This window comes from Bos mutus, chromosome 9 (assembly GCF_027580195.1).
Source record: "Bos mutus isolate GX-2022 chromosome 9, NWIPB_WYAK_1.1, whole genome shotgun sequence".
In the NCBI taxonomy this organism is placed as follows: Eukaryota; Metazoa; Chordata; class Mammalia; order Artiodactyla; family Bovidae; genus Bos; species Bos mutus.
In genome coordinates, this window is record NC_091625.1 from 68,480,757 (window position 1) to 68,507,838 (window position 27,082).

Sequence of the window (27,082 nt, forward strand, 5' to 3'; positions counted from 1 at the left end):
CAAACCTTGAAACCAGAGGCTACTTGACCCCTACAATATGAGTATTAAAAACTTTCTGTAGTAATAAGAACAGTAAGAGCATAGGACACATTTTAGGATGGGAGGTAAAGAAATTATCCAAAGATCCAGAACTTAAGAGTTTCTCCAGGTCTTTTGAAGATTGTGAAAGAATAAACGAGATGTTCAATAAACCCTCTGCTCAGGTTTTTGGAAACCCTCTTCTGGAAATATTCTCATTCACAAAAGCAAAACAGATTTTCTTGGTTTCTGACCCACATGTTAAATTTTCAAAAGGATATTTTGTTTTGCTTTAATTATTTTAGTATTTGTTATTTCTTAATCAGTCAACCAATAAGTTGTCAGAACAATTAAAGATTCAATCTTACTTTTATCTGGACAGTTTTAATTTCAAATCTTATATCAGCAAGAGATTTCCTTGTCTGGCCTCTTCGGTGTCCAAATTTACACTTATTTCTCATCACTTGTTCATCATCTTCTATGGGTCTTCGAACATATTTAAAGCGATCTTTGAGAGCTCGTTTCCATAAAAACTGTGTAAAATTATAAAACAGGGCAGTTAATATTCAAAGAGGTTTGCATAAGCCTATATAAACAATAAAATGGTTGTCTTTCACCTTTAGGCTTGAAAATATCTTCATTTTCAAATTACAGACTGAGAAAAGTCTGTAATTTTCAAAAGCCAGACTGAGAAACCATGATCCAGTTAAAAGGTGTGTGGGTGTTCACTGTAACAGTCTTTCAACTTCTGTTGTAGATTTGAAATTTTTTGAAATAAAAAATTGTGACTATCAAAATCTTGTAACAATCTATAATAGAAAATAATCTGAAAAATTATATATTTATATATATACATATATATATCATCAATAATTTTGCTGTACACCTAAAACTAACACTGTATTATAAATCAATTATATTTAAATTTTTAAAAGTTAAGAATAAAACTAGTCCTAAAAACAACCAAATGCTTCCTCACTTGTGTGCTCTCTCTCTCACATTAAAATTCTAAGAAATTTTCTACATCTTTCACGGTTACATCAGAAACACAACCTCACATACACTTGTGGGGAGAGTTTGAGTAAACACCTACCATGCCCCAAAGTTTCCCCTTCCACTGTATGTGTACAAACCTGGATCATAATGTGCTAAGCAGTTTTGCAGGTCTCTTAACAGTGAACCATCTTTAGTTAACATCACTGGGAGAAGATGTGGGTAAAAAGCACACAAGACCAAAGTCAGCATTATTCATAACTTTCTGTTTGTCTCATTTGACAACCACAAAACTAAAGGTCAAAATGTAATTAGGTAGATATGTATTTGCTTATATATATGCAAAGATTCTCTGGGAGGAATCTTTAATAATACTGGTTACTTCTGGGAAGGAAACTTGGATGATTGGAGGATAGAGGTGGGAGGGAGATGTTTCCATTATCCTTTCATAGCTTTTGAACCCCATGAAAGTATAACTTATTGAAACAGCAAATTTAGATTCTTTCTTTAAAACACAACTAACTCTATAAACAGTACCACAAATTTTTGGCAAATATTATATCTTAAGTATAGAAGGAATTCATGTCATGTCTGGTAATTATCAATACTAGGACCCCAGATTTGTTTGTATTTTTTTTTTTTTTGAGAAAATTTAGTTGACTTTATCGTGTGCTTTTGTACACAACAGAATATTTTAGAAAGGATATCATACTAGAAGCAACGGTAGCTGAAGACCAGTCTGACTTCAAAGTTACTGGTTCTAGATATATCTTTTCTGAGTCTGGGTGGTGAAAAATAATCTTTAAGGCCCTCTCGCAGTCAGAAAATTCTATGATTCTATCCATATATAATGAACTTTTTCCAAGAAAGAAAGAGAGAAAGAAAGAAAAAAGCAAAGCAAGGGCGGGAAGAAAGAAAACAGAGGCCTTAAATGTTATGTTCACAGATAGTGACATTTATTATTTGTTATTCAGATTGGAACTAATTGCTTAAATTCCACATCTTCAAGAAAGTACAGCAAAAAATTTTTCTCACAGATGTCTGTGAAAATAAAGTACAAAGGACATGCATCTTATTTAGATACAACTACCAACGTATGCATGTCACCTAGAGATATAAGAACTAATAGACATTATAGCTTTAGGTATAAAAGCTATAATTCTCCACAATTGTCCCTTAAGTCATACAGTTCCAGTGTCACAATGCACTCAAATTTTTTTAACCACATTGACTTTTTTAAGTGTGCAGTTCAGTAGAGTTAAGTATGTTTACATTGTTGGGCAATGCAGATCCCTGGCTTTTAAAGCCAAGGGACTTGCAGATCCAGAGAGCAAAGCTTATACCGAAACCTCTAGAACAGTGTTTCTCAACACTGGTTTCACATTAGAATCATCTGGGGTACTTTTAAAGATGCAAAGCCTTCTTCTTCAGATCAACTAAATCGGCATCTCCGGGGATCCTGATGTGCAGCCAGAGTTGAGAACTGCTGCCCCAGAACACCACCAGGATCTTTTTTTGTCAGAACAGCAGAACCGTGAGAGAATCAGGTGAGGCTGTGGGTCAAGACCTCAAGACTATACAACTTCTGCATGGGTCTAAACAAAGGCAAGAACCACTCTAGTGATGTGAAAGCAGAGATGTAGGTACAGTCACAGCCTCTCTTTCTAGTATGGCATCTCTCGAAGATCCTTCCTAGAGACTCACGGTTAAACACGAGCTTCCAGATAGCTTTGAGAGAGAGATTCTGATCATCTTTCTAGAGGATAACATAGAGAGAGAAAGAAGACCAAGGAGGAAGATGGGGAGGGATGAACAGGTGGAGCACAGAGGATTTTTAGCACAGTGAAAATACTATATATGATACAATAATCATGGCTACATCTGTCTAAACACACATAGACTGTACAATGCCAAGAGTGAACCTTAATGTAACCTATAGACTTTGGGTGATTATGATGCATCAGTGTAGGTTCATCAGTTGTAATGAATTACCTCTCTGTGGGGGATGTTGATAACGAGGGATGTTAGGGATGTGTAGGGGCAAGGGGTATTTGGGAAATCTCTGTATCTTCCTCTCAATTTTGCTGTGAACTTAAAACTGCTCTTAAAAAAAATAAACTTTTTTTTTTAAAGAAGACATAGGAACACATAGAAATCATCAAAAAGAACAGAGCAGAGAGAGAAAGACCAAAACTAACAACAAAATGGGAACTGAGAGCAAGAGACAGAAGAGATGGTCAAGGGAATGGAATTAGAGAGAGACCAGACAGAAAATGACAGAGAAGGAGAAACAGATAGACCTAGATAAACAGGGAGAGAGAGAGACTGAGGAAAAGGGAATGAGGCCTGAAATTAGCGGACAGCACAAGGCTCTTATTTTAAGGAGGGTTGAGAGTAACCGAATGGTGCCGTGTGGTCACTTACAAAGCCACAGCCGTCCTCATCCAGGAAAGGGTGGGCCTGCAGTAGGGCATTGACCACGTCGTTATACTGCTGGGTGCTGGGGTACCTGTTCAGCGTGACAGGGAGGACATTTCTCAGTTCAAGAAGCCCGTGTTCCTCCCTATGAGTCCAAATTACATTCACTTTTCTTCCAATCTTTCTATGTGATAATGTAAACACTCAAATAAGGGCTTTCCTGATGGCTCAGTGGTAAAGAATCCGTCTGTAATGCAGGAGATACAGGAGACCTGGGTTCGGTCCCTGGGTTGGGAAGATCCCCTGGAGGAGGAAATGGCAACCCACCCCAGTATTCTCGCCTGGAGAATCCCACAGACAGAGGAGCCTGGTGGGCTACAGTCCATGGGGTAACAGAAGAGTCAGACACGACTGAACAGAGCACACACATTCAAATATTGGCCAATGCTGGACTTATTATCAATCTGTCATGCAAAATCTGAAGAGAGTGGGTTCCAAATGATTTCAAGTCTATTCTGAAAACACGCCCTCTCGCAAGGCAGCAAGTCTGCCCTGTTATTACTCACAGTGAGCCTTCCAGATACTTGGTCATGTCCGCCTGGAGGAACTCAATGATCCTTATCCTCATGCTGTGATCAGGACACTTCTGTTCTGCTAGCATGCACTTGACATCATAAGGAAACTCTGGTAAGACGTAGGACTTAGTCCATTGTAAGGCTTTATTCCTTGCTAGAATGTGTCTCACATTCCTTCTGTGAAATAAAAAACACAAAGAGTGAAATTCTATTTCAAATATATGTAACTTATTAATTCTCTATACCCTGAGAGAATGGCTGGATGGCATCACTGACTCAATGGACATGAGTTTGAGTAAAGTCCAGGAGTTGGTGATGGACAGGGAGGCCTGGTGTGCTGCAGTCCATGGGGTTGCAGAGTCAGACACAATTGAATGACTGAACTGAACTGAAGTGATACACTGAGAACTGATGATAGAAACCACATTCTTGAGATCTATATATATGAACGTCGTCAACCCATCTTCCATCCAGTCATCTATGTGCAAATGTTTAAAGGTTCATCAAGTATCTCTTGTTTTCTTTCCCTTTGCACACACACAAATACTTGTCATTCTGGAAAAAATATCATAACAACATAGGCTATAGAAGACAGTCTGAAGTTGGGAAGAATGTCAATCCATGTATCTTGAGGAGGCAATAGGTAATGCATAGTTTAAAACTGAACAAGATATCTAACTAAAAGAGAGTAAACTGCAATTCAGCAAAGCAAATAAGGCATGTGATAAAGTCTTACTTAGCATCTGATTCAGAAAATTCTTCTAATTAATTGGCTGCAAATAAAATTAATTTATTAATTCTAATTAATGTGTTATTTATTTCACTACAATAAATAATATGGTAGAGAAGTGCAAGAGTCACTTAATGAGTCACTTAGTTGTTCTTGGCTATTTTAATAAGGTAAACTTGGTCTCTAAATTTAAAATAAGTATTAGATATTCTGATCCTCTCAAATGAAGTTTCTACAAAAGGCTACGGAAAGTGATAGCTACAGAAAGCAGATGAGTGGTTGCCTGGGGCTTGGGGTGGGAGAGGAGACTGACTGAAAAAAGGACACCAGGGAATTTTTTAGGGTGATGAAAGCGTTCCAAAGTGGACTGTGACAATGGCTGCACACCAGCATAAATTTACTAAAATTAACTGAGCTGTATACTTTAAGTAGGTGAATTTTAGGTTATGAAAGTTAAATCTCAGTAAGTTTGTTTATAAAATTAAATATCAGAACCACTTTAAAACCTTAAGATCAGTGATTGATCCAGTGTGTAAAAACTAAAATTTTCAAGCAAGTTACCAGAGGGAAGTGGTAGCATTCAGTCCATTTCACTAATAGGACTGATTGGGAAGGAAGTGAAGTAATAGAAGCAAGTCAAGCGGAAGACAAAGAAAGATTTCCTAAATTAACCTAAGTAGGTTAATCTTCTGGCACAAGCATGGACTACTTAGTAGCCCAAACAAAATTCAGATGAGCTTTGAAAGATCAGGTTTCCTTTAGAATTTTAGGTCATATTTTGTAAGAGACCAAGAGATATAACAAAACATGAGGAATAAAGGAAATTGGAGAAAGAATTCTGCTCTCTTTTCATGATAAGATCTTTCTCCTTTTTTCCCCTTTGGCAATAACTATATTGGTGGTGAAAACAGGTCCCAGCTAAAACAAGCACACTGATAATTCAACACTTGATTCAGTACAGCAACAGGCAATTCCCAGAAGAAATTTGTGCCTCAGCCCAAACTATTTTCCAATATGTTCCCCTTTTATTTCATTCATTCATTCAAGCAAATATTTATTGGGAAGGTACTAGGGGGCAATTACTCGTCTACAATCCCTATTTCCTTTCTTATTCTCTTATTTCTTTCTCCCATGATCTCTCCTGTATCTACTTAGATCAAGATTCTAAAGTAATGGCAAGTTTCATTGGCTGTATTTTGTGCCTTCCCAAGATTTTGAAAGGTGCTGTAACTGTGCAGGCATTAAATTTGGTTTCAGTACAACATTTTAACATCTATCTCCTTTTCCTATGAATTTCAAGTCTATTTAACTGCATGACCCCTTTAGACTTTTGAGGTTGCTAGTCTTATACAGTATCTCATCAATGGATAACTTCTACATTCCAATGCTATAAAATAGGTCTTGAGGCAATTTTTATCTTCTTGCTCTATATATGTCTTTTCTCTTCAACATCAGGGTAAGAACTATATATATATATCATGTTCTTATTTCTGTCAAATGCCTAGAATGTGACTAGACACATATAGGCTCAATCAACGCCAGACAGTCCATCTTGCTCCTAATTAGACAAAATCAGAGGCAACAAATTTTCCTTTTCTTTACATTAAAACAACTTAACAAGATATTTGGAAGTGAACAGAATACAAAGTATGCTAACACAAGTCAAAACTAATATTATACAGAATACTAGAATCAGAAATTAAAAACACACTCTAATTGACTGCAGATAACTGCGGGCACAATCATCACCCATTCATAAAAATATTAAAATTCAACATTTGCATTGTATTTTAAAAATCTTTACTCTGAGGTTATGATTATTCATATCATTATTGAGGTAGAGTTGAGCAGAACACTGTAGAAGTCAGCTCAAAGTAAGAACATGGAGCAGAAAACAATCCCAAACTAAGAGGATGCTGATATTTCTGTTTCCATTTCAGAGTCAGTGCCCTTTAACAAGATAATATCAGAAAACAAAGATCTTTAATTCAATGGGTCACAACCCTGGGTTCATGTTAATGGCTAGGACTGATTCCCAGTCTAATTGAATCAGAGTCTACTGCACTAAACACTCAGTGTCTATGTAGACTTTATATTTGTCATAAAATGAAACTAACAATAAACTCAAGCTGACGCATTTGATGACTATCAGTATTATTATTGCCATATGCGCCACTTTAAAAAGTCGTGAGGGACTTTCCTGTTGGTCCGGTGGCTAAGACTCTGTGCTCCCAGTGTGTGGGGGCCAAGTTCGATCCCTGGACAAGAAACTAGATTCCACATGCCTCAATCAAGAGTTCACACGCTGCAACCAAAAGATCCACATGACGTAAGGGAGATCAAAGATCCTGCAGACCTCAACTAAGACCTGATGCAGCCAAATAAATAATAAATGTTTTTAAAAAATTATGAGATAGAGGTTCTCAGGAAGAAGCTCACTGACTGTAAAACTTTAACTTTAATAAGAATGAAAAATCATCTAATTATTTTTACTCCTAAGAAACAGACAATATGGGCCTCACCTAGGATAAGGGAGATGGCCCTATGCAGAAAAGGGCCAATGGAGTTTCAGCCTGTTAAGGAAAAATCTCAACATACAGAAAACAGAAGTTGAGCCTTGGTAGGGAGCAGGAGAGACATACATGTGGGCAACGACTGCTTGTTTTATCGCCACGGTATATAACTTTTTCAATAATTAGGACAGCTCATAATATAGTCCAATTTTGCATGCCATTTTATTATCAGCTAGTATCCAATGTTTTTTTCTCAGATCCAGCCAAGATTCAAGCCTTCTAAATCTCCAGGACACACTTTGCATGTGTCAACCGTTGTTTCTCTCACCCCAAATGCCCTGAGTTTCCTTTATTCTTCTAGGTTCATCTTAGGTCTTCTCCCCAGGTAGATTCTCTTCCCCTCTCTCCTGACTCTCTGGTGGTCTTCCTTGTCTAAATCCCCCACATGGCCTGGTCCAGTACTGGCCCCATGGGTACTCACCTGTATCTTGCTTTCTTACCTGTTTTGATTTCCCTAATGCCATTGTCAAACGAAACAGTTGTTCTACAGTTCTATAACCGTTCTTTAACAGGTCTAGAACTATAACTGCTACATAGTTATTTAGGAACAGTTCTATAACAAAAATGTTATATCAAGTTTCAGGAACATTTGAGAGAGATGTAAAAATATTAAATATAACATTCTATGACAGATAAACAAAGACAGTCATAAATTGCTTAAACTTGTATTTTCACACATGAAATTGACATCTTTTGAACCTTTTCAAAAGGTTCAAACAACCCACCCATGATAAAGGAACCATTGAACAGGAAGGCATCAAGCTGACATGCTAGTGGAGAGAAGTGTGATATCACTAAGTCCTCAAGTTTGAGATATGAAAATGTGTGGGACCCAGATGCAAGAGAGGCAGATCTGGCGATTGGAGTACAGTCCTCTGTTTACACAAAAGATACCTAAGAATTAGACTATGCAAACTTCATAATAATAAACCACCACTGAGAAAACCCTCCCAAAGAAGTTTTCTCACCAGGCTTTAGCTACATCCCATGTGGGTTCTTTATAGAACCAAGGGCAGAGTTCATGTCACACTCAACTGAATTCTGGTTGACTTTTGGCATCACAGTCATGAATCAGGTCTGCTACTTCTGCTAATGCTAAGTGGCTTCAGTCATGTCCGACTCTGTGCGACCCCACAGATGGCAGCCCACCAGGCTCCCCCATCCCTGGGATTCTCCAGGCAAGAACACTGGAGTGGGTTGCCATTTCCTTCTCCAATGCATGAAAGTGAAAAGTGAAAGGGAAGTCGCTCTGTCGTGTCCGACTCTTTGCAACCCCATGGACTGCAGCCTACCAGGCTCCTTCGTCCATAGGATTTTCCAGGCAAGAGTACTGGAGTGGGGTGCCATCGTGTCTACTTTCCTAAAATTTGGGCCACAAATGACACTTTTCTCTAGGGGCCCCCAGCTTGGAGATAATCTGTTACCCTGAGGGACTGTGATGCTTTTCTAGTCCTGCAAAATGGTATTGCTTTCCGGTCCTTGAGGAAGAAGAGCATGAGACAAGTGGAAGTCTTTGCTGCGAAGAACAGCCATTCTCACTACCAGGCTTGGTCTTCATGTGCAAAGAACCACCTCTGTCAGTAGTAGCATTCCCAGCATCGAAGGAAAAAGCAGTGACAAATACTGTGCTCTCCAGGGACTTAATGGAAAGACTGTGTTCCACAAACCTACATTCATTTTATTCTTTTCCACACAGAAACTTGCAGACTCTCTACACTGAAAATGGTATATATCAGGGTGCCCAGTTTTCTATTATCAACTCTGAAACGAAATGCCATGTAACCACATCTAAAAAGCTTCAATGTTTGGGGAACACAGAAGAAGAGAATGGAGTCAAGTAAGAGAAGGTATAGACATCTGTTTAAAGAACTTGCTGTCATCTAACTGTAGGACATGAAAGGACCTTATAATACACATCTTCAAAACAGGGATTGAAGTTCACCAAACTACAAAGTTCAACAGAAATGTTGCTTCTGTGTTATTAGGCCATACTCTGTGAATCACCTTCTTTACTTTACCTAGGCAAGACTTTCCACTGCTAAGAAAACAAAGTAAACAAGCAGTTTTTGAAAAGCCCAATAGAGAGATGCATGTCAATGAGCTAGGTGAGATGCCATCTCTGAAAATATAGAACGATGTCACAGCAAGACATGCACGGACTATGAAGAAAATGCTGTTTTCCTTCAGCTGCAGCCACGAGTAATTCAGAAAATGTTTGCACTGCAACCACCAGTAATTCAGAAAATGTTTGCTCCACATTCTCATCATTTGATATGTGCTTTTAATTTGTGTTTTATAGCTCTGGGCTATCACAGCTGCCATTTAATCTATGAAATTTCCAGAGGAATTTAGTTTCTGAAAGGCATGAGTGAACATGTAATCAAGCAGAAAGTAGAGGTAGAGATGTGGCTGGCATCAGGCACTGTGCTGTAACACAGACAGACAGACACCTCTTAAATCCTCCCTGTCCTTGGTTGCCAGTGAGAGATTCAAGGAGCCAGGAACTTTTGGGGTTTTGACTAATCAAGAAAAGAAGCATAAAATAAATACATCTTTTATTTCTCCCTGTTCTCCAATTCTTCTTGGTATTGACAGATGGTCAAAGACCCAGAAATGTGACCTTACCCTCAATATTTACACTTATTAGCATGATAGTCACAAAAACAGATCTCATAGAGCTATCATAGTCCCTCTTTTTCTTTTTTATTTCTCATTCATAAAAAGGAAAAAGTAATGAGACATTACCTATGCAGTTGTTGCAAAATGTTCAGTACTACAATTTTGTAGTTCATAATTATCAAAATCAGGTGGTTCAGGGCAGTTTTTTATTAATCCACCTGTATACTACTAGGCTTTTGAACCCTGACCTCATGTAAACAGTTTATATCCTCAGAGCATCTGCTAAATAGGGATGAGCCTGGAAAAATTCACTTTTCAAATCTGGCCCACAGTGCTGGTTTTATGTGACTTTTGGGGCCCAAAAAAGAGACTGACTTAGTCTTGTCCCAACTGTGTGCCATCTAGGCTGTGACTTGCCAGTTCCTCAACCATACAGCTTCATACAAATAAAAGTTTCCTAGTTCTAAGGATTCAAGCAATTTGATTTATACCAAAGTACCATTAAACCGGGTGGCTTAAGGGGCTTCCCAGGTGGCACAGTGGTAAAGAATCTGCCTGACAATGCAGGAGACGTGGGAGATGCAGTTTCGATCCCTGGTTTGAGAAGATGCCCAGGAGTAGCAAATTGCAACCCACTCTGGTAATCTTGCCTGGAAAATTTCATGGACAGAGGAGCCTGTCCATGGAAAATTTCAGGAAAATGTCCAGGAAACTTTCATGGACAGGTTACAGTTCAAGGGGTCGCAAAGAGCCAGATACATGTCAGATGTGTAGTTGATCTGACTGAGCAACTACACATACACACACGGGGGGCTTCAAGCACAAACATTAATTTCTCATGGTTAGAGAAGTTGGATGTTCCAGATCAGGGTGCCAGCAAAGCTGGGTTCTTGGCAAATGTGCTCTTCCTGGTTTACAGAAGACCGTCTTCCTACTGTGTCCTTACATGCCAGAAAGAGAGCAAGTTAGCTCTCTGATCTCTTTCCTTTTTATTAAAAAATACTATTTTTTTGGCCATGACCCACAGCATGTAGGATTTTAGTTCCCTGACCAGGGATTGAACCTACACCCCCTTGCAGTGGAACCATACAGTCCTAACCAGTGCACCACCAGGGAAGTCCTGTTGGCCCCTTAGCCTCTAATAAGAACACTAATTCCATCCATACGGAGTCCATCCTCAGGGCCTAATTACTTCCCCAAAGCCCCTCCCTCCAAATACCATCATATTGGGATTAGGGTTTCAACATAATGAATTTTGGAGAGGCACAAGCCTCTATTAATCTATTGTACATCCAGAAACGCCTTGCTGCTGCTGCAAAGGCTGGTCATAAGACAACACTAGCATCACTTAGGGCACCTGTTAGTGGTGCTGGCTCTCAGGTCCCACTCCTGACTTACTAAATTAGAACTTGCATTTTAATAAGATTCCTGGATGATTTTTAATTATCTTGGAGCTTGAGAAGCACTGGTGTAGGGCCCTGATCTATTTCATTTAAGTCCTCCAGGAAATTCTAATGTGCAGTCACAGTTACAGAGCACTGTCCTGTCCACTGGCACAGCACAGGGGCTTCTCGCCTCCTTAACACCACCCCTCTTCATTTCCAGCAAGTCCATTTTCTCTGCCTCTATCTCTCACATTCCAAAAACACATATTCCAAATAGAATGTCCTATTCCATTTCAGGTGCCTGTACCTTTGCACATGGTATTTGCTTTTCTGGAAATGTTCTTTTCTTCTCTTGCTGCATTTTTCTTCAGATGAAATTCAAATTATGTTTCAAATCCACCCTCAACCCGCTGCCTTCAGTTTTTGAGAAGACTTCCCCAGGGGCCTTCTCCATACTTACTTCTCTAAAAGTCTCATTTATCTTTCTTTCTGTGCTGTTTCCATACCCTGTGCATTTCTATTTCTGTGTCTCTTTCTCAATATTGCGGTTATTAACTTCTGTGTCTTTCTTGTCAGAATCTGCGTTCCCCTAGGCAAGGACAAAATCGCCCCACTTTACCCACTGTCTATATCATATCTAGTTCATGGTTTATATTCAGTAGCTTTTGGACTGAACAAAAGGGAAGAAGAGACTAGAAATCAAGTTTAATCTCTCTGAAGACATCCTATTAGTTAATAAGAATGAGCAGGAGTCAGAGAGTTATTTATCAGTCACAACAGCCCAGTTTTCCCTGCAATTCCTGTTTGGCTGCGTCCAGATAGCCTCCACTGAAGGAAAGTTCTGTTCTAACTTGATGAGCCAATGTTCTTCATTTCATTTCATTTGGGTCTCTGCTCAAGCAACATCCAGTCAGAAGTTGAAAGACTGTCCTGAAAACCCTCCTGAAGCTAACACACACATGCACTTACACACACTATTTCCTCTATTTGCCCCTTTTTTCTTTGCCTTATTGGCCTCATAGCACTTCAACATATTTACAGTGTAATATCACAGGCATTTATTATTTCCTCACTATGAGAACTCTGTGGGGGGAGGCTTGGTCTGCTCTGCTCCCCACTGTATCCTCTGTGCCTCCCAGGGCCTGGCATCCAGTAAGCACTAGGGAAATGTTTACTATGGAATGAATGAATGGACTCTGACTCAGGTGAAAAATCATTAAGTCAGTAGTTTCTAAGGTGGGTCCTGTGGTGTTAATAGATGTTACACAGAGAAAGAATTCTGGGCCAGACAGAGGAAAATGCTTTATAGCATTTACTAGGTCACTGTACAGACTTTTGAGAGTCCTTTGGACTGCAAGGAGATCCAACCAGTCCATCCTAAAGGAGATCAGTCCTGGGTGTTCATTGGAAGGACGGATGCTGAAGCTAAAACTCCAGTACTTTGGCCACCTCACGCGAAGAGTTGACTCATTGGAAAAGACCCTGATGCTGGGAGGGATTGGGGGCAGGAGAAGAAGGGGATGACAGAGGATGAGATGGCTGGATGGCATCACCGACTCGATGGACGTGAGTTTGGATAAACTCTGGGAGTTGGTGATGGACAGGGAGGCATGGCGTGCTGCCACTCATGGGATCGCAAAGAGTCGGACACGACTGAGCGACTGAACTGAACTGAACTGAACTGTACACTGGGAATGTCCAGTCAGGGACTAGACTTGGAAGGTAATACGTCCAAAACACACAAAACTTAGGCATGGGTGTTCTATACACCTGTAGGGTAGGAGATGAGGGATGTAGCACTGCACTCTAGTTTCACTGACCTGGGATTCAGCATCTAAATGTGACAATGTATCACTTGGGTGGACTTGCTGTACTTTGAACCTCCCCTTATTATGTGATGGATAAGATACACACACAAGGGTGCTGCTCCTTATTTTAGCTGTGTATGTGGCATTGCCTACAAACAGTATGTCAAGTGTGGACCTACTGACATTTGCCCTCTTGAGCATAGGTGGGTAAGATCATTCTACAGTATTTTATAGTAGTAGCCAGACCCAGAAAAAAAGTCATCATTAAAATAATTTTAAAACATGCGTGAAATTGTGACTAATTTATAATTACACCCAAAGGCTGAAGCAAACCATCTGCACACAAATATATTTAAAGTTCAGGGCAACTGTTTTTAAAGTGGCATTTAGGAAACCTCTACCTGTTTATCTGATTTCATGCCTTATTAGGTACCAAAAGGGAAACCAACAGTTTCGAACAGTGTAGAGGAAAAATAAAGAACGGCATTGTAAAAGAAAAAATATCTTTCTAAAGGATCGCCAACACATGCTGAGGAGAAGGACCTTATAAGCTTTCCATCAAGAAAGGGCATTTAAGCAATTCAGTAAAGAGCATGGGATCACCTATCACCAAAGAAAGCTGCTTCATGTCACAGCAGCATGTGTTTCCTTGGGACTTGGAATTCATCCACTGGGACACACACATCGTGTCAAGAGTCAAAGTCATGTGAATGTCCTGCCTCTAGAGCCTTCTTTTACTTCTTGTCTGCAAATGATCTGGATGGAAAACACATGTTCCTTTTAGGGACCATAGGGGAAATTATCACAAGCATAATGACAGCCACCTTGTATGGGATTATAACAGCTGCCAGGTACCTTCACTGTTATCGTACCTGCAGGTGGGGATTCCCATCACACAATGTGCGGAGACCCACCGGACAACAAGTAACAGTCCGGATTCCCACCCCAGGTGTGTGAGATCCCACCCCAGGTGGCACTTCATCCACCATCCTTTCCCACCTCATTAAAGCACATGGCTTCGTGAAAGCCTTGTAGCCAAACATCAGCTTGCTAGCCTGTTATGTATGAGTGGCCCATAAACTCCTGGGGTTTAATTCTGTTCAAAAAATGAGCACATTTAGCAGGAATTGTATAAAAAATGTCTAAAGAGAAATTGATGCTATTCAAATATTTATGCTGTCTTGTAAAGGTGTGTTCAGTCTTTCATTAGACCATACATCCTCATCTCAAATAAAAACTCCTATTTAGTCTCTGTTTGCCAGGTACTATGCCAAATGCTCTGCTCACAAGGGGAAAAGTGTATGGATTTTGCCCAGGTAGCACTTCTATGGAGGGAATACAGACTTTAAAGTGATTAGTTCCATTATCTAGTCTTATAAGTAAAGAAAGGGGTGTGTAAAGGATGCTACACAGTAGAAAAAGGGCTCCTTGCCTGAGCTGGAATATAAGTGGCAGGCCAGGGGGCGGTTTCCTTCAGAAAGAGGGATTTTTGAGCAGAATCTTCAATAATGAGCAGGTAGAAAAGGGAAGAGAAGAACACAGTCCGACACAGGAACTGTGCAATAGGCTCTTAAATCAACACCTGTTGAATGAATAGCACCCTGGGCAGAAGGGCAGGAGATAGGTGATTTTTAGAAAATATTTGTTTATCTGGCTGTGCCAGGTCTTAGTTCTTAATTCTGGCATGCAGGATTCTTGATACTTGTTGCCACATGAGGATTTCTTTTTGTGGTTGTGGCATATGAGCTCTGTTGCAGCATGTCGAATCCAGTTCTCCAACCAGGGATCGGATTTTAACTCACATGGCTGGATGATGGAGCCCCTCTCTGAGATAGGATGTGGGAGGGGAGAAAATCTTTTATCCCTCCCCATTTCATAGCCCTGAATAAATGGCAGAACCAAAGCAAAACTATCTAAAACAGGTACCTCTGCTTTGTCCTCATCTGCCCACACATAGCTGACTGCCCAGGAGGGGACATCTGCCCTGCACTAGAACCCCCTAGTTCCTCTTCCCCAGATACTGAAAGGCTGAGTCTGTTACCTGGGATGATCTGAGCTCTTTTCATGGGGAATGTCCTGGAGGCAGTGCTATGGTGAGCCTGCCATAGGCCAGCCAGTCTGAATGGGACAGAGTGTACGTGAATAGTAGGATAAATCCATCCTCAAAGGAAGAAGCAAGGGCATGAGGCAGATGAGGGAAGCAAAAGAGAGATGGAGATGGCCATCAGTGGCTCCATGAGAGTGAGGGACAGCTTGACCCCTGGCTTTCCAGCACCAGTGTCTCTACCCCTGTCACTGGGTTCTAGCGAGTTTGTATTTCTTACACTTAAATATACACTAAAGCAAGAAACATAAGTTCAGTTTTTGGACATGTTTAACTGTGGTGCTTGTAATGAGCAGCTGGTTGGCACACAGATTAGAAGACATTTTATGATTAGAAGAAAGATATGAGACTCTGGTTTCCAAACTCTCCTATTTTTCTCCATTTCTAACACAATTCCTTTTTTTTCCTCCTCCATGCCAGACACTGTAAAGGATGAGAAATACCCTGAAGCACTGGTTGTGTTTTTGATCAGCCATGTGAAAAAACAGGCATAACAATCTGACTCAGCCAGCATTGCAGGACCATATAAGAGTGGAACATCATCAGAGAGCTTAGGAAAAAGAAAGGACCCAGAGAACCTGTATAAAAGGGCATCCTCGTCTCCCACTGGTAGCAAGAAGGAACAGGAAAGAGGTCCTCAGCAAAGTGAGCTTACTACCTGGAGCCGTGCTGAGTAGACTGTGGTACTCTGAGTGCTTTCCAGGGCTTCCCGTGCTTAGCACTGAGCAGGTGTTATCTATCTTTAGATAATGGTCCTCACAGGAGCCCTGTGACAGAAGTATTTGTGGTTATTATTCCCATTTTTCGGTTTGAATACTGATTCACAGTGGTGTCTGGGTTGGATCGCTGGGGCTGATTGTTGCTCTTCCTGTCTCTACTGAACAGTCAGAGAAGGGACTGGCAACTTTTGGCAGCTTCATGAAGGGGTAGTTGAAGACTCCCGACAGACTCCACACACCTGGAACCACATCAAAGGATGGCACTGGGAATCAACAAGCACCCATGAACAGAAAGAGGTGAATGAAGCCACCATTAAAACATATTTACATCTTCTGAATCACAGTTCAGACCAGGAAGACCCCGGGGACCAAGCCCTACCTAGGATATTGTCTCTACCTCCTCGTTCATCACCCCCAAGTGGGAGCCAATGGCGTGAAGGAAAGTGGATTCTACCACTTAAAGAGCTGGAGCCTTTGAGCCCAGGGATGAGAGTGCAAGGTTGCAGGTGGTGGAGAGAGAAAGAGAGCAGAGAGGATGCCCAGAGACAAAGCCCATTTGCAAGAGCTCCTGATCACAGGCGCCAGGTTTCCCTGCGCTCACTCACGGGGCTGCTGGCGCTGGGCGGCAGGGGCTCAGGCTGCTGCCTTTGGTCCCCTGAACTCCCATGCTGATGGCAGTATATCCAGTGCTGAGGTGAGAAGAGCCCATCTGGGAAACTAGATAGAAGCCCCTGACTTCTCTAAATCTCAGTTTAACTCAGTTCACAACAAAGAGAGAATAATACTGACCTGACAGGACTGCTGCGTGGGCTAAATGAGATGATAATGGAAACTGAAACTATAAAGGATGACATTCTGGTTTGATTATCGCCGGATTATACGGTGCCAGCTGACATCTCTCCTTTCCATGACAGTACACTTAAAGAAAAGCATTTGCTCAGCAGCTGCTGAAAAGAATAGGTATCAGGGTGATGCCTGAACTGCACAGGGCAGGTGGCTGGGAAATGCTAGGTTGACTACCATGACTCTTGGACTGTATCTTACCTAAAGTCCCCCTCAGGACTTTAGTGCCACATTCCTGGGTCTGTTTCTCTAGATATATAGTTTTCCTCTGTTCCAGTGTAGCCCATATGTTGAAATTCTATAGCTCATAAAACCCAGTGTAGGGATATAAGGAAATGTTTAACAAAGCAGTGCTTCCATCAGGAATGGTCAAGACTGTTAATTCAAAAAAAAAAAAAAAGACTCCGCAAAAAGCTAATTCTATAAGACACTATTTGCAGAACAAATTCCATCTTTGTGGCTACTGCCAATCACTCTGGACAGTTTATGACAGAAAAATCATCTTTTTCCTTAACAACATGTCCTTGAAAGATGCATAATATCATCTCAAAACTTAACTTGTTCAATGCAAAGATAAAAAAAATGACCTTCATCTCTTACCAAATATCTTCATCACTTGATTTACAAAAATCCCTTCCAGAAAAACAAATAGTTTCCACTTAGAAATACATTTAAACATGAAACCTCATAAAAATAAAGACAAATATTATCAATTGGCTTTAAGATGTTTAGAAGTTGTCCATCCCACCTCTGTTTCAGTACTCTGTGGTCAATTAATCCGTTATCAAGGTTGTCAGCTGGATAGAAAGATGGCATCTGCTCCCCACCACTGGCTGGACTCGAGGGCTGTTCATCCCTGTCACCAAGAAAGAAAAGGTGGGTCTAGGGTATTCAACTGTTGCTTTCATAGTGACTCTGAAGGTATAAATCAGCCCAGAGTAAACACTATGATCTGTGTCCGTTCCAAGCTCCACGTTAGAGTCATGACTAAGAGGATTGAAAGAAAAACCCTCTGGGGCCATCTCACTCACTACCAGTTTATACATGCTGGGAGGTGGATGATGCCAGTTCACTGTGCTGTTCTCACTCCTCTATCACATTTAAAGATGGTATTATTGATAATCCTTTCCTTTATGAAACAATGGTAATAACAGAATATACCTTTGTTGATTAACATTATTATTTGGCAAAAAAAATGAAACTCTATATCAGATCCTTTCTCTCTTCCCTGCCATCTAGGGGAACCTTTTATTATTTGTGGAATTTCATGATCTTTGAACCACTCTTCACTAACTCCCTCATCTTCTAAGTGATACAACTGAAAGGAAGGCAACTTGCTTACCTCCACAAGCTACTCAGTAACAGCACCCATTACCTCAGTTTTCCAACTTTCCAACTTCCTGTCCAGTGATTTTTCTACCGGCTTCAAAAAGAGCAACACAAAAGCAACTGGATATACTCCTTCCTGTTATATATTCCTGTCATCTGCCTAAGTCTGAGTTGGAGGCCAAGTATCCTGCCCATATGTGGCCTGTAAATTTTTTTTCAAAGTAACATACCAGGCAACTGTTAGCCACCAAATGAAATTTACACTCAAGTTGGAACCCATCTGTAGACTCTGATCTAGGCTGCCACTTTATAAACTCTTCAGAGTCCTAAGCATCATTTATTCTACCCACTTCATTTTACAGTTGAAACTAAGAAAAGTCAAGCAAATCTCCAAGGTTAGATGAGTAGCTAATATCAGAACAGAGATTCGTAATCCAGTTTTAATACCTAGTTTCCAGGTTCTTTTTACTACACCAAATTTCCTATCTTTATTAAGAACTTATTAAAATTATTTAACTAAATAAATAGCACATTCTTATACATTTTTTTCTATTACTATGACTCCCACATGACAATATATTTGTCAAGTGCCTACATATTTGACAATAAGCAAAAATAGCCAAAAAACATTTTTACTAACTATAACCTATAAACCTACTTGAAATTGTGATTTTGCACCAGAATAATTGAATCTGAATGTAAAACAGCACAAACCTTAGAGTCAACTATTTACTGGGTAGAATGAAGAGTCCCCACTCAGCCCCTGGAAAACCAATGTTCTAAGTCATGGTTACATTTCAAAATGGCTTTATAAACCACATTAATAATGCTTAATATTTAACAAAAGACTATATTTTAGTGTGGGAGAAGGAGGAGATATTTTCTCAAAGATTATGATACTCTGAACATCAGTGTGATTAACTTTGGAAGTAAGTATGTATTATTTTTCACAACCTAGAGATGAAGCAAAAGGAGTGTCAACATTTAATGCAATCAATCCAAGTCAGTGGTAGGACCAGGAATGATGCCCAGACTTCCTGGCAGTCCAGTTAGTCCTCATTTACTAGAGGACATTATAAACTGCTTTGCAGTGGAAAAAAAGGCTGTCAGTTTTCTTCCAAGCTGTGTCTAAGGTAACATCAAGATTCCAGTCAGCTGAGGGGAACTTCCAGCTCAAGAGTACAACTCATCCAAGAATGCTGGGAAACTACTTTGAGCTCTAGATGAGGTTTACGCCCTCCCTGTGCTGCAAAGGAGTAAAGGCATACAATGGGAACTGCATCAAAAGTCACGTATCTTTTACACAGATGTGTCAAAACAGCATTTAGAAGAAATCCCTCGAATAAATCAAATAGTAGACTCTCCAGACCAAATGTGGGCCATTCCTTCAAGCTGACTTATCCCCCTCCTTGTCCCAAATATCCAAATTCTCTAGAAACCAAATTACCTAAGTGAGAGCTCTCTAACATTGCATTGCTTATAAAAAAACAAGACAGAAACTTAAGAGTTTTACAGATATTCTGGAAAAAAAAAAACTAAAGTAAAAACATGGAATGGATTTCATCAAACACCATAACCTTATTTTAAAAATTAATGAATAATCAGAATGTAGTAATTATTTAAACTTAGAAATCTGGCAAAAAGTTTCAAATATCAAAAATCCAAATCAGAATGATTTGGGACATAGCCTGAATGATCCTGGGACATAGATTATAAAGTGAAATTTTTAATTTTATAATTTTTGTTATCATTCCTTTTTATGGCAGAAGTCAATGATTTAAAAAAAAAATAACCTCAAAACCATCACAAATTTTTCTACAAGACTTCTCTGGGATGCTACCACAGCATTGAGTGCTCCAAGAACACTCTTGAAATCCAGTGCAGCAAAAATCTTTAGCAAATCATATTATGAAGGCCTCTAGAAGAGAATATAAATTAGTTACTCTAAGGAATCCTGGGCAAATAAGTAAATACACACATAAATAGCCTTGGGGAAAGCAAAGAAGCAGAAAAAGATGCCTTCCTCAAGTCTTAACTTTAAGACCTAAGCTCAGGAGTTCATTTCTGCTTGTGTTATATTTTAACTGCTTGTTACAGAGATTTCTATACAGGAACTTCAGGCTTATAGGTCTTCCCTAATAAATGGAGTTGGAGTTTAAAAACCTGGTGCATTAAAAGAAAAGATATCTTGATTTATAAAACTTTGCAAAAACTGTTACTGTACACACAAGCTGAAAATGGTCACAATTTTCAACAAAGTTTAAACTCCATATGCCATGCTACAGCCATCTTAGGGAAAGCACAGAATCAAAAATAAGGCCATTCATGAACACTTACTCTGCTTGTGTGACCGGGGCTGTTTCTCCAGGGGACTTCAGCTCTTGACTCTTCTGCTTATATTTTTTAATTAAATCCATTAGAACAGCCTGGTGCCCAATTTTCTTTACCAATTGCTGAACCATCCGATCATTAAGTGCTAGGAGAGCAGCCCCACTTACTTCTTCCTCTGGGAAAAAAGAGAAAAAATCTCTACCTGTCTGCTGGGTAAAATACTGTAAAACACGGCACCCTGAGCAGGCAGAATTATTTCTCATGTTAAAAGGAGCATCTAAACTTGTGCTCTGCAGTTATAAAATTATCTGTGTTTTTGCAAAAATAGAACACTAATATTGCATAATTCCAAATGCACGTCTGCTCCTAAGAAAGTACTGCAACATGGAGTCACAATAAAATTTTTTACATTCACATTAATGCCTCCCCTCTTCTGATTCTACCATTGTTTTCATAAGGAAAAAAAAAATCTTTTTGGAAAAGTATTCTTAATGTACCTCCCAGGCAATAATCAATACTTGTAAATCCAACACTGTACAGAGCTGCCTAAAAATGCACATCCTGGACAAAAGCAATATTAAATGTATATATCAAATGTGTATTTTAAGTAACTCAAGATTTATTTTGAGTTCTTTTTGAAATAATTAGATTTTCTCATGGATACTAGGTCAAATGCAAACTCTGCTACAGTCGGTAAAGAAATGAAAGTTTCCTAGTGTAGCAACTCCACATCAATGTTCACATGCATTAGGAAAAAAGAAATCAATGACAGAGGACACTCAATATCTCGACTGCTCAATTAACATTTTTTGAAAGTATAAACAACTCACCTTGAAACCTATGTACTAGCTCTCCTAAGTTTTTCTCCACCAGCCAACTGCAGACCTGATCAACTGACCAAGTTTCCATGGCTGTATCCTGTAAATACACCTGTAGAATAAAAAGAGGAGTCTTCAGTTTTTCTTTCTGACTGTTGTTCTTCTGTTTAATTTTAGCAATCAGCAGTCTAAGCCTTTCCTTTGCAGACTCTTTGAGACTCTCAATACTAAGCTTCTTTAAAATTATTGTTTTCTGAATACACATCTAAAAGTTGCTAATAAAACAAATACCCATTTTGAAAATGAGACCAGTTTGAACCTATTTCTTAGTCTCATTTCTCAAATTTCTTCACCTTCTCCTACTTTTTTTCCACAGGCATCCCTTAGGTTTACTAACAGACAGCTAGAGACATACAATGGTACTCAATCCTGTACCATTAACACCCAGGTTTCTTCACAAAGAAAAGAAAGGTGTGAAATTCACCACTCTAGGCTTATCAGGAAGTGGTTGACATTTACAAAAGGGGTGGGCAGGGGAGGAAGGGAGGAAGGATGGAAGGATCAGATAAAAGCCTGACAGAGATACTTAGTAAACCCAGCCTGATTAACCCCTTGCAGCTCCCAATCCAGGAGAGAGAGTTGTAACTGCTTCTGATTGCTTCCTTTTAGCAAGAGGACCAAGTAGGAGCCAAATTCTCCACAGTCTGAATGTTTCCTTTCTTTCAATAATATTCTTACATATTCCACTCAGTTCTAGAACTTTATTGAAGACCATTATGATTCATAAAATAACTAGTACGATCTAGCACATTGATTGAAAACCTAACAAAAATTAGTTGGTAGATTCAAAATGGGAAAATGATTCAATATGTCAATAATTCTAAGTGAAAGAGGTATATTATTTGTAAGATATATTATTTAACTATTCAGTTATACTGTCACTATTCTTTTCTAACCATTTGAAAACTTAAAACCAGTTTACCTATTGCAATAATTTTTCTAATCTCCCTTAGGCAGCCCATCCTGTTTTTGTTTTTTAATAGTTCAATCCAAATGACTTAATGGACTGGAGAGAAACTGAAAAAACTTAAAACATTTAAATCTTTTTAACATTATTTTCGATTTCATTTTTCAAACCAAACGATATAGATTTCTTTGTACAGTAAGACACTGACTCTCCTATGAAAACAGAGGGAAAAGCTAATCTTACAGAAATGAAATCCCAAGGAAAGATAAAAAGAGTCATTAAATCATGTATTTAAATTTTATTGCTAGAAGTTCTCCAAATAAACATTATTGTATTTTTCATTTTTGTGTATTTGAATAAGTTACAATTTCCAGCAGTTAGAATGGTGGCAAGGGAGAATCTGATTCCCTTTCATTCTTGACAATCTGAAAAGATAACAGACTTCAAAAATAATTTTCTAAAAAACAAGGACACTTCAAAGGAATAAACCACGTTCCCATAAGTATTCATGAATACTGAGTTAAAAAATTGAAAACAAGGGTTAAATGTAGAAGAACGTCTTTCCAAATTACAGCAGTGGATTTAATTTGCTACGACACCAGTAGCCACAGAACTCCTCCCCTAGGCTAAGCAGCAATAGCAGGGTGTGAAAAGTCATTATTTGCGAGACTCTGGTGTAAATTAAAAATCACACCTTCCTGTCACACTTCTGGCTTCCTTGTGAAGAGTAGGACTTAGAAAAAAAAATAGAAAAGAAAGAAACAAGACAATTCTCTAAACTTCAAGATTAAAAGATATGCAGAAGATACTGCCCTGCAGCCATCGATGGATAAAAGGAAATTTGAAAATAGAATGAATCCTTGAAAACCCCCCTATATTTTTAAATTTCTAGATTCTGCAAAATCTATTTCTGGGAAAAACAGAACAGTTATCAGATTATAACCTCATACAAAATAATAAGATTAAAATTAGTATAGTATAACATTTGTTTTTCTGAACGTTTCATAAAATACACTATCACTGCCTAGACAATGTAACATCTTTAAGTACAAACCTTACAACTTCCTCTCACATAAATAATGGATATATTATTTATGATCTTATGCATCATAAAGGAATAAAAGATATGTCAAAGGAGAAAAGACATATCCAGCAGCTTTATTGCACGTCCAGTATTTTCAGAAACATCTGAATATTTTGAAACGTGAGGGCAAGTATGATCATTACTTATTATAAGACACAATAGTAAAAAAAATTAATAATAGTATTCTGTTGGGATACTCCTGCCAAATAATTATCATTATTTGATTACATTATATTTCAATTAAATAAATTGGTATTAAATATTAAGGAATCTCATCTAACTAAAGCCAGGAAGAAGTAAGACTTTAGCTAAAGCAATCTAAATGTGGGCAAGTGTTATTTAATAAACTTGTTAAAACTCCAGAGGAAAATAATACTGCAAACCATGGATGTGGTTTATAATCTTCAAGAGCAATATAACATATAACAATATCAGCCACAAATAAACACTTTTTAAGAAAATGCAAAAACATTTGTCTCTTTCCCTTCTGTTTGCATTTTTACTTTTATTTTCCCAGAGTTAAAAAACTGAGAAAACAAAAAGATTGTTAAAAGCTTTGATGGCAGCATCTGCCCTCTCTTGAATCAAGGCATCATCCTGCTCTGGGAAAGGACATCTCCTGCCATGGTTAGACTTGAAAGAACCAACCATTTAGCAAAAATTGGGTCCTGATAGTGAAAAAGAAGGAAAACCAAGAGACAAAAATTAAGGATGTGGCTGTCATATGGAGCAATGTCCAGGCAGTTCTGTTGGGCAGCAACCTTGCTTTGACACAAGCAATGATATCACTGAACTCCACTGGAGCATAATATCTCATCTGCTTTGGACTGCCATCTATTCCAACCATCACCAGACCAGGAGGAATGAAAACTGGAATAGTCAATTAGAAAACCTTGCATACCTTAGTAATCAAAACATTTACTGCCTAGATAGCTCAGAGCTAAGTAACTAAAGATAGACCAAAGAAATTAGGTGCCCTACCAAGAAGATAAGACATGTACATAACCAGAACATAGAGTCAGTTTTGATGGATGCAATAAATAGAGGGCTTCCCAGGTGGCTCAGTGGTAAAGTATCCACCTGCTAATGCAGGAGATGCAGGTTCAATCCCTGGGTCAGGAAGATTGCCTGGAGAAGGAAATGGCAACCCACTCCAATATTTTTGCCTGGAAAATTCCATGTACTGAGGACCCTAGTGGGCTACAGTCCATGGGGTCGCATAGAGTTGGACATGACTGAGCACCTTCGCATGGTATAAATAACACTAGGGGCTGAATTTTCCCATTCCCCTGGAAAGGAATGCATCTTGATTTAGAATCTGAATGAAAGATACACTTTAGATAGTGAAGAAGCCTGAAGAAATGAGATCAATCAAATGAACTAAAAATAACATGGCAGAAATAAGCAAGTTATGTTTTGGGACCTGAAAGTGACCACTCTTCCTAGAATGGTGAATATATTGTAGGGAGTAACAATGGAGAGAGTTGGAAAGATCACTGGAGAATTAGAACACTGAATTCTGAGTTTATAGATATAAGCTTTGGGAAAAAAGTCATTGTGTTTTAGAAAAATTGTTTACATAGCTGAGCCAGATGAATTACAGGAAAAGGTGTTCTTTAAGTAAATTGCATATGAGAATGAATGCTTTAACTTTTACTAAACATTCATAAAGGCTTCCTTGGTGGCTCAGATAAAGAATCTGCCTGCAATGTGGGAGACCTTGGTTTGATCCCTGGGTTGGGAAGATCTCCTGGAGGAGGGCATGGCAACTCACTCCAGTATTCTTGCCTGGAGAATCCCCATGGACTAATTTTTCTTCATTTTAGAAAGATAGATATTTATGTTTATATTTATCTTTCCAAAAATTATGGGAATAAAGCTTTTAATTTTTTTCATATGTCTTGAGCAAAAGAGGAGTGAGATGTACAAAGCTAGCCAATACCAAGCAAGTGAAACACACCAAAAGGAACTGTCAGTATATATTAAGTTATTGCCTATAGAATCTGGAACTGCATCACCTTAGGTCAAACAATGAACAAGGAGGGAGCACAGCTGCACCCATCAGAAGACAATTGGATTAACGATTTACTGAGCATGGCCCCGTCCACTAGAGCAAGACCCAGTTTTTCCCACATCCAGTTTCTCCCATCAATTGATGGTTTTGAACTGTGGTGTTGGAGAAGACTCTTGAGAGTCCCTTGGACTACAAGGAGATCCAACCAGTCCATCCTAAAGGACATCAGTCCTGGGTGTTCATTGGTAGGACTGATGTTCAAGCTGAAACTCCAATACTTCGGCCACCTGATGCGAAGAGCTGACTCATTTGAAAAGACCCTGATGCTAGGAAAGATTGAGGGCAGAAGGAGAAGGGGATGACAGAGGATGAGATGGCTGGATGGCATCACCGACTCAATGCACATGGGTTTGGGTGGACTCTGGGAGTTGGTGATGGACAGGGAGGCCTGGCATGCTGCAGTTCATGGGGTAGCAAAGAGTCCGACATGACTGAGTAACTGAACTGAACTGAAGTCCCTCCCATCAGGAAGCTTGCACAAGACTCTTACTCTCATCCATCACAGGGCAAACAGAAGAAGCAAGAACTACAATCCCACAGCTTCCAGAATGAAAACCACAATCACAGTAAGCTAACCAAAATGATCACATGGATTACAGCCTTGTCATGGCAAAGGGGCTTGCATAACTCAACGAAGTTATGAGCAATGCCATGCAGGGCCACTCAAGGTGGAGGGGGTCATGGTGGAGAGTTCTGACAAAACATGATCCACTGGAGAAGAGAATAGCAAACCACTCCAGTATTCTTGCCTTGAGAACCCCAAACGTTAAGCAAAGCCAGATGAGATTGCCATTTCAAAAATATATATTTATTTATTTGGCTGTACCAGGTCTAGTTGAAGCATGTGGGATCTTTAGTTGCAGCACGTGGAATCTAATTCCCTGAACAGGGATCAAACCCAGGACCACAGCACTAGGAGCATGGAATCTTAGCCACTGGACAACCAAGGAAGTCCCCAAAATGTCAATTTTGTACATACAAGAACCTAAAATCAATAATTCCTTATAGTGGAACTTATAGGTTGAATCTTGATTTTGTGAAAACTATTAGTAAGTGTTGGTTGATTCCTTTTGTTCAGCAAGACTTATCAGAGGTCTCTGTGATTCATACCACCTCTGAACTTTGAGAGAGAGAAGTGGTGAGCACAATAATAGTCACTTTAAGGAAAAAAGTTTCTTTTTACACTTATAAGGAAACTAAACAGCAATCTATCTGGGAGAGTTAATTAAATTAATGAACAAAAATAGCAATGAGCCAGAGTTAGAGGTCTTTGGGGATGTCTGGGTGACAAACACCCAGTCTTTTGGCTTTTGAGTCAGACTTCTGGGGCATCCTTGCCTCTGGTTAGCTGACTGTCAAAGCTGATGATCAACAACATGAACTACATTCTCTGGATTCTTGCCAGAGATGGTAGCTGTGAGCTGTGTTGTCAACTTCTGTCAAAATCTGAATCTGTAACTGAGAAGATTTGATAGATGTCAACCCTTCCAGAATTAATCTATAAATTCCAATTAATATTTAAATGTGTTTGTGTTTTAACTTACTATGGTTCTGGTACTGGATAAATACATAAAAGAGATAGAAATGCTTGGCAAAGGGACATGTACTACCAAATATTCAAAAGTAGTTTTAAATTATAATAAGTATAAAAGCATGGTATTACTGAAACAGAATAGAAACCTGGAAACAGAAAT

General features: G+C 39.2%; 1 protein-coding gene across 2 annotated transcripts in view; it reads right to left on the minus strand.

Annotated features, from left to right (window-relative positions):
• SAMD3 (sterile alpha motif domain containing 3) overlaps positions 1 to 21,712 on the minus strand; it is a 47,768-nt gene extending 26,056 nt beyond the window's left edge. Inside the window, exons 1-7 of one of the 2 annotated variants that reach the window (XM_070376660.1) lie at positions 21,617 to 21,712; positions 21,276 to 21,375; positions 20,452 to 20,620; positions 17,534 to 17,641; positions 3,996 to 4,181; positions 3,436 to 3,520; positions 387 to 551 (exon numbers count right to left, since the gene is read on the minus strand). In XM_070376660.1, the coding sequence (XP_070232761.1) occupies positions 387 to 551; positions 3,436 to 3,520; positions 3,996 to 4,181; positions 17,534 to 17,641; positions 20,452 to 20,620; positions 21,276 to 21,354 (792 nt within the window). In that variant the 5' untranslated portion in view covers positions 21,355 to 21,375; positions 21,617 to 21,712. Of the gene's footprint in view, positions 1 to 386; positions 552 to 3,435; positions 3,521 to 3,995; positions 4,182 to 17,533; positions 17,642 to 20,451; positions 20,621 to 21,275 lie in introns of both variants that reach the window. The other variant, XM_005907403.3, reaches the window with a different exon arrangement.
• Between the last annotated feature and the right edge of the window lie 5,370 nt (positions 21,713 to 27,082).